General features: G+C 38.9%; 1 protein-coding gene across 6 annotated transcripts in view; it reads left to right on the forward strand.

Moving 5' to 3' along the window:
- The window catches only part of LOC126485121 (CAP-Gly domain-containing linker protein 1), a 552,921-nt gene that overhangs the window by 500,592 nt on the left and 34,508 nt on the right, over nucleotides 1-17,821 (forward strand). For all 6 annotated transcript variants that reach the window (XM_050108759.1, XM_050108769.1, XM_050108776.1 and 3 more), the window contains 3 exons: nucleotides 2,433-2,606; nucleotides 7,687-7,804; nucleotides 17,605-17,752. In XM_050108759.1, the coding sequence (XP_049964716.1) occupies nucleotides 2,433-2,606; nucleotides 7,687-7,804; nucleotides 17,605-17,752 (440 nt within the window). The remainder of the gene's footprint in view (nucleotides 1-2,432; nucleotides 2,607-7,686; nucleotides 7,805-17,604; nucleotides 17,753-17,821) is intronic.

A 17,821-nucleotide genomic window follows, 5' to 3' on the forward strand; every position in this document is an offset into this window, starting at 1 on the left:
GCTTATGTCACAGTAAGTATAGGATGCACAGTTGGAATGTTATTTGTCCTTGCAAACACCAAATTTGTAGTTTTGGCGCATATGGCTTCAGTATTGCAAAATTGTTGTGAGTATGGAGCAGTCATACTGAAAGTCTGTGTATGTGATGGTAGGTGTGGAAGGTGCGGAAGATATAAAATCTGTCCATACGTATGTAGGTCATGAGGGATCATCAAAACTCACAGTATCAAGTTTGGAGCAGCAGTTCATTATTAAAGGTGACAATTGTTGCATTGCACTCAGTGTTCTGCGCAGCAATTTTAGCACTCATGTTGTGTTCTAATTTGCATACCATTTGTTATTGTGAGTACTGTGGGTACTGAGCAGCATTAATACCTGATATAATATGTCCACTTGTTGTATTGTAGGCATAAAAAAAAAGAAAAAACACTTCGACTTGGAATATCACACAGTAATCCCTGCCTTTTTGCAGTTGGGTTAATCAATGTGGGTTGTTTCCTCCATGGCATGGACAAGGAATGACCTAGTGATAGACAGAGATGTAGAATCTCAATATATATCATTTATTTTACACAGCATTACACACAAACTTCTTAAAGTTGCAGCTGTTTGAAGCGAAGAAACTGCTTTGGATGCAGCAGACACTTCATTCTGAGCTGCCATTGCTGATCAGTGAGAGTCTTTGGGTTGTTGTCCCCACAGTTGTGATGAGTGCACCATGTTCCTGATTTCCCTTATTTTTAATTATTTCAAAATGTATTCATTATAACAATTGGCAACTGTGGCACCCAGAAGTGCTTACTGTGAATAATATGTTAACTCTAGATAAAATGCACATGGATGAAGAATTATCATCAGTAGTCATGTTCCCCCTGCAATGTGATACAATTTTTATGCATATAGCATTAGTGAGTTATGTTTTCCAAAATGTGTGCAATACCAGTGATGTAATCATTATAAATCACTTAATGGTATCTCCCATTTTCTGGCAGTCCACAGCAGTCAAAACCAACAGTTACTACTGTATCGCTCCATATCATAAACTGAATCTAAGTGCAGTTTACGTTAAGCACGTCAGAAAGTGAACTATTGGCCAGCAAGGCCTTCTTTGAAATTAGACAAAAAGCACAGACAAACACAAGTCGCACACGCATGACCACAGTCTCTGGCTTCAGCTACCAGAGACAGTCGTCACATGTATATGAGTATATGTGTGTGTGTGTGTGTGTGTGTGTGTGTGTGTGTGTGTAATTTTGAAGGAGGCCTTGTTGGCTGAAAGCTCACTTTCCGACAGTGTTTTTGTTCTGTCTATGTGCGACTTAGCATCTCCGCTATATGATGAGGAGCAACTATTCTTTTCATAATACTGTTACATTTCATCCTGAATTTTCCCTTGCTTGATTTTACATTAAGCATTGTTATTAACTGAATATAAAATTTGCACAGTCAAATATTACTGCAGTAATTACTAAGAACTATGTCAGGCTTCCATTTTAGCAACATTCAGTGTTAGGTAAATGTAACATCTCTGTCATATTCCTGTAATGTTATCTCTGAAGCTCATCTATAGCTATACGTGCATTATGCAGTCTATTTGTAAATGTTATCTCTGATGTTATGAAAGAATAACCTTATATTTGCAGTTTCATTAGTTCAGCATGGCTATCTGCAGTTACACATATGAAAAGCAACCGAGTCATCTGTTAGACCTATTACCTTGTGTTCAGATAAGCTAAAGTAAGAGTGAGGCTCTATGTGATGCACAGCCTGTTTATTGTAACATCTCCCAGTGAAATTTGTTGATTATTTGTGTGATGCTCTTGTACTGACTAAATAAGCCTTTCATGAAGAATGCAGTATCTCTCTGATCATTTCTATTTCTGCCATTAATTGTACTTGTTAAAGGTCTCATACTAATGAACAATACTCAAGAACTGAACTTTCCTTAGAAATTTTCAGATAAACTCAAGCTGTCAGCTGCCTTCTGTATGTCTGTATTTATGTGATCAGTTCACATTTAACCACCCTACACTGATACTTCAAGATATTTGGCACTTGTGACTGATTTCAGTGATTGATTATGAATCATGTCATCAAATACTGTCAGATTTATTATATATTCCCACAAAGTTTATTTATGTTGAAGTCCAGCTCTAGTCTTTGGGCTGTATTTTGTAACAATTTTCACCTGCTACTCCATTTCCACGTACCTCGAATAGTAGCAGTCCCACCTTACTATGTTGTTCATCAGCTGTATGTTAGATTTACAGACTTTGGAGAATATAAGTGCATCATTAATGATAATCATGCTTGAGTTATGGAGTAAAAACTGTGCACACACACACACACACACACACACACACACACACACACACTTGCAGTTAGTGTCCTTACATACTGGTATGCATTTAAGCTCTATTTTCTTTTTGTAGTGATAAGAAGCAGCAGCAAGAGAATGTACTACAGACACGTATCAATGACTTGGACAAGGAACTTCAGAGTCTTACAGAACAATGTAACGTCTTGAAGAAGACTTCAGCTGAAACAAATCAACAGACAGAGCAAATTACATCTCTGCAACAACGACTACAAGAAGTTGAACTTAGGTAAATAAATATCACTGTAGGTGGAAAGAGCAAGCTAGTATATCTTCATATAAATATATACAGTCTGAAAAAAACCTGATTAGAATTGGAAAGAACTGATGTTTAAATGAAAAAACTACAAGGGGATAGAATGGCTGGGTCATATACACCTTCAGGAAGTGAAATTTCGAGTATTGCTGATAGATGCATTTTATAATTGTCAGGAAACAGCTGACTAATGTCCACAAGAGACACTAATGTGTAGAAAGCCATACATCAAAACAAACGTTCTATCGAGACACCAAAATCTTTGGTCAGGGCATTAGGTGAGAAATGTTAAATTGAGCACTCATCACTCATTTTGTTAAAACTACAATGCTAATTTACAATTTAAAAGATGGATAGTATCACACACAAAGCACAACAAAAACACACAGTATTAAAGTGTATATCTAGTATAGAGGTCACAGTGTGTATAAAATAAGTTGCATTGACTATAACAAATTGTATATTGGTCAAACAGGCAGGGCTATAGGAGCTAGACTGACTGAGGATGAACATAGCAGGAGATTGCAGAACATGTGCTGATTCACACAAGATATTTAAATGGTGCAAAAAGTAGCATGACTCTAAACTACAAAAATTATGAGGTCTCGTAAATGAATACAAAAAAAATTTAGTAAGTTTTGATTATGTGATAAATCTCACACATTTAAAAACTATTGATTCAACTAAATAACCAGGGATTACAGTTAGAAACAACTTAAATTGGAACCATCAGATAGAAAATTTTATTCATTTTTAGTCCTACTTTTGTGTTGTCCCTTATTGATTTTGTGTTGGTTACCAATGTTCAGTATATCCAGCGTGTAAGGAATTTATGTGGTAAACATTGCCACACTACATAAAAATGCACATAGTAGTCAAACACACCACAGTAATCAAGGGTGCACTAGCCCTCAAGGAAAGGAAAAAATATAGTGTAGTCAGGTGTTTTCCTTTCAAGAATATGATTTAAAAGTTGGTATTACATAAGTTTTTAACAGCATCAGAACTGGAACACACTTATGGCTACTTACAAGTCACCATTTGTCTTCCAAAATATTAAATAATCCAAACCCCAGGTTACCCCCCTCCCCACCCATGACTCACCCCTACAAACAGTTGTATGGGCGCTCTACAAGTAGCTTCTTGGGTGAAGAGGCGCTTGAAAGGATGTGTGATGAGATAAAATAAATTATTCAGATCTTTGAGGGAGAAAAAAATGTAATTGTAAGGGCAGACTAGAATCCAGTGGTAGGAAAAGGAGATGTAGAAATAATAGGATAACATGGACTGAGTGGAAGGAATGAAGGATGATGCCTGGCAGAATTTTGCACAAAGGACAATGTAATAATTGGAAACACTTGGTTTAAGACTCAAGAAAGAAGGGTGTGTTCAAGGGAAAGCCCTGAAGGGATCGGGAGCTTTCAGACAGATTATCAGGTTTTAGTGTGTGAAACATTTCTAGCGGCAGATACGGACTCTGACTGTAATGCGTTGGCTATGAACTTTAGATTAAAACTTAAGAAATTGCAAAAAGTTTGTATATTAAGGAGTTGGAACCTGGATAAATTTAAAGACCACTGGTTGCTGAGAGTTTCAAAGAGAGTGTTAGATGACAATTGTCTGAAACTGGAGGAAGGTATACTATAGAAGATAAATGGGAAGCTTTGACAGACAACATAGTAAAGGTAGCACTGGGTCAAATGAACAAAAAGACAAAGCCTATTAAAAACCCTTGGATAAGACATAAGATATTGAATTTAATTGACAAAAAGAGAAAATATAAAATGCAGAAAAAGAAGAGGGCAAAAGGAAATACAGATTTCTAAAACAGAGATTTACAGAAAGTGCAAATGGCTGAACAGGAATGGCTGGAGGAGAAATGCAAAGCTGTAAAAGCATGAATGACTACGGGAAAGATAGGTGCCAACTATACACAAATTAAAAAAGTCTTTGGAGAAAAAGAGAAGCAGCTGTGTGAATATCAGGAGCTGAGATGGCAAGCCACCCGTAAGCAAAGAAGCTTCCCAAGGAATCATTTATCCATTGCTTCGGTTTCCTGAGGATTTCTGAGTTCGGCTTCTCTAAATTTGGGACTGAGACGTGCCAAAATTCTCTGCACTGCCACGTGGTTTACTCTACAATTCAGTGAAGGCACCACAGACATTTCTCAGCTCGTGATTGACCAAATCCATAGTTGACCTACAGATTTTTCTCACATGTCCTCCCAGTAACTAGGATTACAGGAATACAACACAACTCCCAGGTAGGGGAAATAGAATTCAGAAAACCTCAGGAAATTGAAGCAATGGATAAATGACGTGATGTCTCATGTGTTCTCAGCGTGGCTGATTAATAGTTTCTGCCGAGTTGTTTTCTTCCATTTTATGCACTATATTTCAATGACCAAACCAGCCGTCTCCTTCAGGTGCTGTAAGTTTTGCTGTTATGTGTACTTGTTGTCCAGATTCCAACCAGACAGTCTGAGGGAATTAGAATAGGAAATAAGACACTTGCTCAGAGTAGTGGATGAGTTTTCATATTTGGGCAGCAAAGTAATTGACAATGGAAGAATTAGAGAGGATGCAAAATGTGGACTGACAATAGTAAGAAAAGCCTTTCTGTAAAAAAAGAATTTGTTAACACTGAATATACGTTTAAATGTAAGGACATCTTTTTTTAAGGTATTTGTCTGGAGAGTAGTTTTGTATGGAACTGAAATGTGGATTATAAACAGTTCACACAAGAAGAGAAGAGAAGCTTAAGAATAAGAACTACGGTGTTACAGAAGAATGCTGAAGATTAGGTGGGTAGATCTGATAACCAGTGTGAATGTACTGACAAGGGAATGGTCAGTCCGACATGCCGAGACCTACTCTCAAATTTTTTGTGCAGGAGGAATACAACAAAGATACACGTTGCCAAAGTTTTAGCTGCTAAGAGCCTCTGCGAGTATTTTTTAAAATTGTTGAAGTTACTCATTTTTATTGCACAAAGAATCGCTTACAATAGCAGTTTGTGCTGCTCTTCCTACCTAGCATGTGATCACTCATGACAAGAGACCATAGTGCCACATAGGCAAATTTGAAGCATCTAAACCATACAGAAAATGTTGCATATCATTAATATTATGAGTAAGAGGCAGTTCATATCAACAGCTAAACTGTTGCATAAGTAATCCTTTCAAAGATGACTAGCAAAGGAAAATAAGTGAAGGCAGTATTTGATGTTACATTACATACGACTTCCATAAAGTGTGACTTTACTTTATCAAAATGAATTATTTCTTACACATAAATCATTTTGCAACGATTCTTGTAGTGCAGAACATATAATAATTTTTTTAATAATGCTCATCGATTGGCTCATTTTATTTTATTTCATTGCAGTGTCTCTTTTTCTTTGCAAGTAAACACATTTATATGTGAAAATTAAATATATAAAATGATTTTTGTGCTTTAAATTAAATTTGAAATATTTTATTTAATTGCTTTGAGAAGCATGGAGTTTCCAGATTTAATTCCACACTTGAAGCAACTGACCTTATGCCTTATTGATGGTTGTTGAGAATGGAAGGTGAACAGTTAACTGTCGTCATTTGAAATCAGATAGCATATTGGTGGGAATGATGGGAATATTTGAAATCAGCAAATCTTCATCTTTTGGCATGTCATTCAGAACTGTCACTTCTGTGGCATTGGGGATCAGTTTCTTGAGAGTCTGATTCCAGTGCACAATCGTGCCATGCCTTTTCACCCCAAAACTATCAGCCATTTTTCTAGATAGCAAGTGATACATGCACTAAAATGGTAGAAATTCCTTCAGGTGTTAAAGAGATGTATGTATGTTTATCGCTATATTTTTAACCCCCTACTCCCCCACACCAACTGTGGGGATGAAACATCATCATTTCTGTTACCAGTAAGTGTAGCAACCACAAAAACTGTGGATATGGTACTTGTTGGATGTTATTGAATATTTTTACACACTAGATCTTTTTACCCCTTTTTCATCAATATCACCAACATCATCATCACCAATATGTAAGTTGCCAAAGTGATGTCAGATAAAAAGACTTGCACTAGGCCGGCTAACAGCCCCAGATGGGGTGTCCTGGCCAAAAATGTCATATGATCATTTCATTTTTTCACCCCAAACCTAGAAGTAGTTGGGGAATATTACCCCCAGAGAATTTTTATACAATAATTATACATATAATGAGTCACATGTATACAGAATTTTCCTGAAATAGCTCCAGACATTCCTGAGTTATGCTTCTGTGTCATCACCATTCACTCCCAACCGTATAGGTGGTGGGTGGAGCTTGATTTCACAGACACCTTCGCTGTTTTGTGCACAACTCACCAAAGTTTCATCGCCATCAGGAGACTGGTATAGGAATGGATACAAGATGAACAAATGCATATTCATTTTTATATATTAGATTTAACTTTGTAGCTTGTTGCCCTTCCAGATACCAGACCACAGTCATGAAGGTCTCCTAAGGGAGGAAAGTCATGAGTGCCATCTGCCTGTGAATCATGTTCTGTGTGGTGTCATATTTTAACTGTTTGTGTATTGTATTTCTGAGGTAGAATTAGGTAACCAGACAGCATTTGCCTAAATAAGTGTGGGAAACTACCTAAGAAGCACAGTCATGCTTGTTGGTGTAACAGCCCATAGTCGTTAATCTGAGAAGTGAATTAGATTTGAGTTTGCTTCCCCTCCCTGTCACACAAGCTAGTGTGCTGCATGATATGCTATATGAGCAGGTCTCATGACTGACTAAATCAATTCAGAAAAAATGTTCTTTTTCTGCCTTAAGTGACAACACTAGAAACACATTTCAGAGCAAACTTGGAATTGGTAAAATATACTCTTATGCTGCTAGTTTTAGCAGGAACAAATGTCATACATGTAATGGAAGCAGATAATGTCTGACTTCTGCCTCTCGTGTATTTGACAGATTTTGAACAAGTGTAGATAGCTTCATGGACCTGTTAAGATATCCACCATATTTAACTTACAGATACAAATTATATTTGGTAATTTTCAGAGAGAAGGAACTAAAAGCAAGTAAAGAAGATGAGAGGAAGCAAATGGAGGCCTTATTAGAAGAGGCAAAGTTGACACTCAGGCAAAAGGAGCAAGAGTTCCAGAATCAGAAAGTGGAGGTAAGTGCCTAGTCATAATTTTCTGTTGCATAACAACAGGCAACATTCAGTTTCTGTTAGAAAACAGCTTTTCACCATCCTCATGAGTTGCATAGGGTTTTTTATCATAAACCTCTTTCTCAATACTATTTCTATTACAAGAAACTGCTATGTGCAGCCATTTGTGTAATATGAGGTGAAAGTAAACATGTATTCTCAATACAGTTCTATAGAGTGCACTGTGTATCCTGTCACCAATGGGACACTGTGACTTTGTATACATTGTTCAGTCTGACAGTATGCATCAAAGTGTCATTTCAAGCTTAGACAGTGTGTGTGTTGTCACTTTACACAAGAATGGTTGTTAAAATAGGAAGTTGCCTGCTGAAATGTACACCCACAACAACATCATTCAAACATTCAGCTGCTACTGTAATACACAAGTGGTAGTGGTTACTCACACCCACCATTGCCATCTGATGACTGGTACCTACAAATTGTGATATAGATGATAACAGTGCAAGATAGCTGTGCACTATTTTTTTGGAGGCAAATGTGAGGGCTGTGTTGATCCAGACAGTATACAGCCACCTCCACAAAATTAATTTGGCCTCCAGAATGAGTTTGGAAGGTAGGAGACGAGATACTGACAGAAGTAAAGCTGTGAGGACCGGGCGTGAGTCGTGCTTCGGTAGCTCAGATGGTAGAGCACTTGCCCGCGAAAGGCAAAGGTCCCGAGTTCGAGTCTCGGTCGGGCACACAGTTTTAATCTGCCAGGAAGTTTTTTAATTTGGCCTCTTGGTATCCATTAAGCACAACAGTATAGGCTCCCCAACACTGTGGCGTGCATAGGTGAACAGGGGAACACCTGGAATAGGACCTGGATCATTGGTGTCAGGTTTGCTTCACTTACAGGTGTTGTATTTGACCGACATCTGATGATCAACATAAGAAGTATGGAGGGAGCCAGTTACCAATGCCCATCTTGGGCAAGCTGTCCCATGGGTATGTCAGGGAGCTGGGTCAGTCACATTTTGGGCTTCCATCATTTGCGAATGACAGACACCTCTAATTTGAGGTGTGTGGATTATCGTAACAAGATCCTCCAGTATCTTTTCTAGCCCTACAGTTAAGACTTTGGTGATGCATTCACCATTGAGGCCATAATCCATGAACATAATATGCCTACTTTGTGCTCACTTTTCTCCAGGAGGAAGGAAACAACCGAATTGAACAGCATACAGTATTTGCTTATATGAACACAACTGAGCTCCAGGCACTTGCCTCACACAATGGATGACCTTAAGAGGGCCACCATCACTGCTGTCTTGACCTCCTTCGGACAGCATGCCAAAGAGGATCTAAGCATGTTACAATGCCCCTGGTGTTTCAACATGATATTGAATGTTGCCCTGCAGCAGATTTTTGCATCACATATATTAAAAGATGTGTACTTTTGAACAAGATTTATTTATTTTGGTTATTTTTATTTATTTGGGCATCAGAAGGGCTCATTCAGCACATAGAAAAGTCAAAACAAAATTCATTTAAATTGATCAAACAGTCCACAGGTATACTGCCCGTCCATAGCATCCAACAGGCACAATATTTTGGCAGTTATACATGTCACCATTGTCAGGTGCATTGATGAACTGAGCTCCTGAGGGTGTGCAGCTGACTTATGTCCCTCCCACTCAAGCTATTCCCTCCCTGGTCTGCAGTGGAGGGTGAATGTTGGCAGTCACGGAGATGATTGTGTCATCATCTGTTATAGCGTCAGTGTAGCTCCTCTGTCCACAGTGGTTGCCAGGTCATTTTGTTTGCTGAGTGTCTTCTTAATTAGACCCAGTGCTGGTTCCCAAGCCATGTTGAGGTTATAGCTGCAGTCTTGACTGATAAGATTATCCCTGGTGCTAATTTCAATAGCTACTCTAATGATACTGTCCCACTATTTGGAAGTCTGTGATAAAATCCTGATACTTTTGTATTCTATTGCATGATTCTCTGACAAACAATGCTTTGTGACCATCAACTTGTTCTTATGTGGTGTTTTTTCAGTATGCACCCAACTTTTCCCAGTAGCATGCCAGTGTATGGTATAAAGTCTGTGGCTACATCTTCCTCTGTGATTGCATCCATCTCTATAGGTTGTACTGTAGTGGTGGGGAAAAGAGCACACTTAATCTACCATTCTTAGTATCACCACAGTTCTGAGGTGTTCCAGTTCCTGTGGCAGGCTATCTGCATCAGAGGTGGCGTGTGTCCTCTGTAGTAGTGTTTTTATCACCTCTTTCCTCTTCACAGGGTGGTGACAGCTATATGCATGCAAATACAGGCCAGTGTGCATTTTCTTCTGATACACACCATGGGCCAGTGTGCTATCAGCACTTCCTCTTTTTTTTCAGTCTCCATAGTGAATTCGATGTTGGGTTGTATGGCGTTCAGATGTGCAAGAAAGTCAAGGAATTTGTCCCATTTAAGAAGCCAGATAACAAATGTGCCATCCATATAATGGAAAAAGTAGTTGGGTTCCCATTTGGATGATGTTAGGGCCTCTTCCACGAAGTGTTCATTATACCAGTTCACAACCACTGGTGAGAGTGGGCTGCCCATTGTGACTCCCCCCACATACTCATACTATTCTCCATAATATAGAAAATACGTGGGGGTTAGGACATGCCTGAAAAGGTCAGTGGTCTTCTAGTCAAATTTCTGACCAATGACTTCTAGTGACTCACATAGAGGCACCATGGTGAGTAATGAAACGACCTAATAAAAACACTAGTAAGGGCACACACCATCCCAGATGCAGAGTGTTTGCCTAAGAACTGGAATACCTCAGAACTGTGTTCTGAAGGAAACAGGTACTCAGAATGTCAGATTAACAGGGTGTATACGACCCGGGACAACCGGGAAAAACCTGGGAATTTTTCATTTTTTAGCTTTCAGTTAATTTTTTTAAATTTTGGCTGCAGAATGGATTCTCTAGCAAAAAATGTTATTATATCCTGCTGCTGGAGAATGATACTGCAGCAATAAATAAAATATAAGCGAGAGGGGGAAAAAATAAAACTTTAGTGACAAAGGAAATGTGCAATTTACAACAACAAAAAACCGTGCACGCACAAGCGTTTGCAAATAGCAAAAATATGTCAAAGGACGTAGGGCGCAGACTGTAATTCTTCGTAACAATAAACTGCATGCTATGAGCATGACGTCACAACTGTTCACATTAGGTTCGTTTGACCAATTGCCAGCGGTCTGTGGCGCATGCGCATTTGACTCGCGTATAAGTAGTACCTTCTCCCGCTACTTGAAGTTTGGCTGTTACCTGTATCGATAGTATGACGATCTTCGACGACTAAGTCGAAGAGAAAATCCCAACACCCAATCCATCATCCTGTTCCTTCCCATATAACACCAAACTTCTCGCCTACCTCAGGCAAGTACCAGACACACTCACAACAATCATCACAAATCACAGACACCAAAAACTATAGAAAAATCACACACACACGTTCACAGGGGAGTAAAAGCCGAAAGGCTACAGACTCCCCCTCACACTTCCCCAAAGAGGGGAAAGCAAAAGATGAGTGCAGGCAGGCAGTGTATCGATAGCAGCACAAGCAGCCAGATGCAAACGAGAAAAATTTTTCTCGCGCGCCCTAGCTGCCAGATTGACGCTTGCACAGAGTTGTAGCGGGGAGGGGGGCTAACCTCCACGTGACACGTGTTTACGTTAAGTGATTCGCTGCTTCTCTTCGTGTACAGCTCCCAAGTCCCAAGTCAAATGAAAACGAAACGGATTTCTGTGGCCGGGAGCTATCAAGTGAATTAAAATACATTCACATAATTACGGAGGGCAGAAATATATTATTAATTTCAGTTTTCTGATTTTATTTTATTTCCAAGTTAGTAGCAGTCAAGCATTAATCGCCTTGCAGAACAATGAAGTTATTTTTGAAAGTTTGCTAAAGAAATTTAACTTTATTAATCTTTCCGCTGAGGCAATCATTTTATTTGAAACGAAGTGTTTCACTCTACAGTATTGGCTAGTTCCAACTTTTCGCTGAATTTCAAGTGCACGTTATCATCTTCTGCCATATATGGCATTATGCCATAATAAAGTACCAAAAATGAGATCGTAGAGTACTGGTACTCCAAGAAAATTTACATCCCAAAAACCACACTGAAAAGCTTAATATCAGATGGGATCTACTTCATTGTGAATCTGGAAAAAGCCGATTCGCACAAGCCGAATTATGCATTTTAGTATGGTTTACGAAATTCCGATGCTCATTGGAGTACCCTCTGATGCCCTGTTTCTTTTATGCTGTAATGTAAGCTCTTTTAGTGCTTTATACAAACGAACATACGGGCTTCCTACACCACTGCAGTTGCACACGCACAATAATGCCTGTTTTCTGGCACTCTCTGGAAACGTAAATCGAACCTATTTCTAACAGTCTTCGGATAGTATTGCGAACGGTGGTTAGAAAAGCGTTACTTTCAAAGTAAATTTCTTTTTACGCAAGATGAATTATGTTACGTGTGAGAAAGTGGGATGGATATCTAAATCACAGAGCGTTCGAAACTGAACAGTTTGAGGACCAGCCACTTACAAGAATTTCGAGCCGAGACATTTATGTCCCAATTTTAAATTTACTGGCACATTTGTGTGATGTATCTTAAAATATAACACACAAAAAAAAAATCAATATTACATGTGAAAGCTTAGCTTCTGTTGTAGCGTGTTAATCTTAGAGACTAATATTATATGTGAAAGCTTAGCTTTTCTTGTAGATATACGGTACTGTGTACATTAATGTAAACCGTTAACTTTTCCTCTTGCGTGTTCGCGCTATGTAACCAGTGATCTTGCTATTGGGCTGACTATATCACGTGTCCTATGCTCTGAATAGCTGCTGCCATCGGCTGACGAGTTCTCGTGGCTTGAGATATGACTCGCTTACAAAAGGACATCGCAACCTCGGTTTCAACGCTCCGCAAACTAACGCGCTGTGTTTGGTGCAATTCGAATTTATAGTTTCGTAATACGAAAATATGGAACGTATATGTTGCTGCAAATCAAAGGTCTTTCCAACACTTCTCTCCCTTTTTTTTAAATTAAATTCTTCAAAACTTCTCTGCCCGTCTTTTCTTTTTTTCCGGGAAGTTCTACGCGATTGTATAAAACGTTAACCATTCAAAGAATTGATAAGTTTTACAGTTCCGAGGGAAAATCTACGGAAAACCTACTGTCACTTAGCACAGAAAAAGTGTATTTTCGCCCGGGAAAAAGCGTATTTTTTAAACAGGATATCCGGGAATTTTTTTTTCCTTGCCCCCGTATACACCCTGATTAAGCATGTTCTTCACACCCATTGCAGATTACGTGTGTTCTTCAACACCCCCCTCCCCCCCCCCCCCCCCTCGCCAATTACAGTACAACCTGTGGAAATGGAAGAATCATGGAGGAAGAGATAGCTGCAACCTTTATACCATTCATAAATGCACTGTAGAGGAAAGTTGGGCACATACTGATAAAGCACCACAGAAGAACTGTCTTTTGCCCACCTAATACAACAGGGATATTCTTAGGGAGTGTCAAGGATGACCTCAGTTTGTGGAAGCATGGGGTATAACAGATTCCATACCAATGTGGTAAGACATTTAATGGACAAACAGTGTGCACCATTGAAGATCAATGCCAAGAACGCCAGCGACACACTCGACTAATGTAACTTAACAAGTCAGTGGTCACAGAGCACTGCTTGTCAGAGAATTATATGATAGTATATGAATGTACCAGTATTTTAGCAAAGACTTCCATATACTTGGATGGTGTCATTAGGGAAGCCATCAAAATTTGCACCAGGGATAATATTATCAATGGCAACTACTACTATAATTTCTGCTAGGCTTGGGAAGCAATGCTGGCTCTCATTAAGAAGACGCTTGGCACATACAATGATCTGGTTAACAGGATGAACAGAGCAGCTACATTGATGCTACAAAGATGACAACGCAAGTGACTCTGCAACTGCTGACATGTGTATGAGGATATAGACCATGGAGGGAATGGCTTGTAGTGGAGGGAATATGTGTCAGCCTCACCTCCGCAGGAGGTTATTTCATCAATGCACCTGATGATGGAAACATGTCTGATCGTCAAAATATTGTGCCTGTTGGACACTATGGACAGGCAGTACACCCGTGGAATGTTTGATCAACAAATACACCAGGAGAAGCTGAAGATTCAATTCAGTTAAATCAAAAGTGAAGATGTCAACGTTAAGAGTGCTGGTGGAATTATGCTGTTAAACATCAAGGAGAGAGCAAATAGGTGGGAAGAATGTGGTGAAGGCCTGTACGTGGGGGAGGAACTGACTGCTGATGTGATAGAGGAAGAAATAGAAGCCAATTTAGAAGATTTAGGGGACACAGTATTACAGTCAGTGTTTGATAGAAATGTGGAAGACTTGCGATCAAATAAGGCATTCCTAATTTTTTTTGGAATTTCTAAAATCATTGTGGCATATGGCAACCAAATGATTGTTCAAGCTGGTGTGTGGAATCTATGAGATTGGGAACATACCGTCATACTTTCAGAAAAGCATCATCCTCACAGATCCATAGATAATAAGCACAGATAAGTAAAAAATTATGTTACAATCAGTGTAAGAGCTCATGTGTCCAAGTTACTGACAAGACTAGTGGAGAGAAGAATGGAATAAACTGTGTGTCTAAATATAATAATAAAGTTTTGGCAGATTGTAAATAATTTAGTAGTGAAGAGACCACTCACCGGATAACAGAGGCATTGTTTTTCTTTCTCTTTTGTTGACGTTCAGTGAATGTTTCCTTTACTTCTAAATTATTTAAAACTTATCATCTGTTAGACTGCAATCATTTTGGAATTAGGAAAGGTAAAGGCACAAGAGGAGGAGTTCTGATGTTACATTTGATAATGGATGCAAGACTTAAAAATCAAGGTACATTCATAGGATTTGTTGGTCTAGAAAAAGCGTTCACCTGTTTAAAATAGTGCAAGATGTTTGAAATTAAATTCTCAAGAAAACCAGTGTAAACTATAGGGAAAGACAGATAATATACAATATGTATAAGAACCAAGAGAAAACAATAAGAATGGAAGACCAAGAATGAAGTGCTCAGATTAAAGAGAGTGCAAGAGAAGGATGCAGTCTTTCACCCTTACTATTCAATCTGTACATCCAAGAAGCAATGGCAGATATGAAAGATAAGTTCAGGAGTGAGATTAAAATCTCACTAATATCAATGATAAGATTTGCTAATGACGTTGTTATCCTCTGTGAAAGTGAGGAAGAATTACAGTGCATACTGAATGGAATGAACAGTCCATTGAGTACAGAATGTGGGTTGAGAGTAAACTGGAGAAAGATGAAAGTAATGAGAAGTAGCAGAAATGAGATTATTGAAAAACTTAACATCAAAATTAGGAACCACAAAGCAGACAAAGTTAAGGAATTCCGCTACCGTGGGAGCAAAATAACATATCAGTATTCAGGGAAATTATTCTTATTGTGGCCACATTAGGGCATTGAAATTAATGAATGATGCCAGTTGAAAATTTTGTGCTGGAGCAGGACTCAAACCAAGATGCTCCATTTCTCTAGAACAGTTGCATTACCAGGCTGAGCCACCCAGACACACTTCTCAGCTGACCCAAATTCCCAACTCGTCATAATCTCCATCCCTTCCTCCAGTGGGAAACAAGGGCGTGTACGCCGTGTTGGTACCATCTCTTGTCCTGATAGCGGAGACAGTGCTTCACTGTGTGAATCACCTCCTCATTGTTCTCGAAATGTCTTCCACGAATGGCGTCCTTTAATAGCCCAAACAAGTGGAAGTCCGAGGGGGCTAGGTCAGGATGGGGTAGCGCTATCCAACCCTGTTTTGCAATGTGTTTAGCAGTCCTCAGACTTGTGTGTGGCCAAGCATTATCATATTGGAGCTAAACATCTCCTAGGTTGCTGTGGCGCTGAAGTCGCTCGAAGCGTCTTGAGTTTTGTTAATGTGTTGACATATGCTTCTGAATTAATGGTACCTCCTCTTGGCATCACATCAATGAGAATCACACCTTCACAGTCCACAACATGATGATCATGACCTGACCAGCGGTAGCAGTTGCTTTGAATTTTTTCTTCTGTGAAGAGTGGGAATAACACCATTCCATTGACTTTCGTTTTGTTTCGGGCTTAAAATGGTGAATCCAGGTTTCATCACCTGTCACAGTCCAGGACAAGAAGGCCTCCCCCCCAGCTTGAAAATGTTGCAACAAATAAAGACAAATGTTTTTTCTGTGCGATTTGTGATCCACCATTAGACACTGCAGGACCTGTCTTGCACACATGACCTGTCTTCCACACACTTTTGAATATTCAAGAGTGCTAATAATTGCGTCCACACTTCCTTTGCTGGTTGACAGATACAGTGCCAACTGCCAAGTTGTAATGCGTCTGTTCTTGTGAATGACATCAGCTTGCTAAAACATGTCAGGTGTGACAGCAGTGGATGGTCTCCCTGACCACTGCAAATCAGGGAGTTCTGCCGAACTGCCTCCTGATGACCTCACCCTCCGTGCCCAGTGACTAACTGTACTTCTGTCAACAACAGATGCTCCACAGACTTTGCACAAGCATTTGTGAATATTCCCCACAGTTTCTTCCTGTGCAGTCAGAAATTCAATGACGGCACATTGCTTGTAACGTACATCACCCACAGACATCATTTTGAAATTGTCCTGCAGCTATGCTATCTGTCTGTTGGCACCCTCACACAGAAGACTTTTTCTTTCACATTCGTAGCATTGTTTTTGGCTGAGGAAAAAAAAAGTGTTGCGTTACTTTCTGGGTAATCCTCATAAAAAAGGTTGCATAGAAGATAAATAGCCATACTACCAAATTTTATTTTTTGTGCACTTAAATGTACTTGTAACATATCAATTCTGACTACATGTTGCTCACTTGCACCGCTCATGACTGTTTTATTCAAGCATGGTGTTGTAATACTATAGGTATGCTGTGATTATTTTATTTTGTTATTTTTATTTTGATGTCATTTCTGATATGTTTTTTCTATTTTTGTCTATATCATTTTATTCTAAACGTAAAGATAGCCCACCTTGGCTGAATCAGGTTGTTTGGTTATTGATGCTGAGCATGTTGGTGCAGTGGTAAAGCTGTGTGCTCATACTCAGGGGGACAACAGTTCAAATTCCTGTACTGTCATCCTGATTTAAGTTTCCCATGATTTTTCCTAAAGCTTTTAACATAAATCCTGGCATGATTCCTTTCAAAGTACAGTATTTTTTCCCATCCTTTCCCAATATGACTTGGGCTCCATCCCTAATGACATCCGTGTCGACCAGACATTAAACTCTATTTCTGTTATGCTAATGGTATAGCAGATGTGAAAAAAATGAGTTATAGTTCCATTTTTCTTTGTATCATTGCACTTACATTCTGCTTTATCTATTTCTAATCTAGTATACTCCTTACTAGAAGGACCATAGTAAGTGCACCATGTATTCAGTGGTTAGTGTACAATTTGAAAAAATTAAATCTTAAAATATTTAACAGCATTTATTGCAGTGCACACATGTCACAGATGTGTCACAGGGACCTCTACATATTTATGAATTCATCTAATAATAGCTGTATTTGATTTTCTACAAACAAAACAAAATCACTTATAAGTCCATTTAAGTTAGTGTTCACAATGCAGAAATATTAAAGAAATGTGTTGCAGTTCTTAGGACTGTAATTTCTTTTCTACAGATACTTGGATTAATGGAAGAGAGGGCTAATGCCAAGAAGTACAGAATGATGGTAGAGAGTATGGAGAAGGAGAAGCAACAGTTACAGAAAAAGGTTACGGAAATGGAACATACAGTATCTCAATCATTGCTGAATGCTAACAGTGATGGTAAGTTGATAAACAGTAATACCACTTGAAACTTCATATGCTTTAGATGATATGTTCGTATCGTGAGCA

This window comes from Schistocerca serialis, chromosome 1 (assembly GCF_023864345.2).
Source record: "Schistocerca serialis cubense isolate TAMUIC-IGC-003099 chromosome 1, iqSchSeri2.2, whole genome shotgun sequence".
Lineage (NCBI taxonomy): Eukaryota > Metazoa > Arthropoda > Insecta > Orthoptera > Acrididae > Schistocerca > Schistocerca serialis.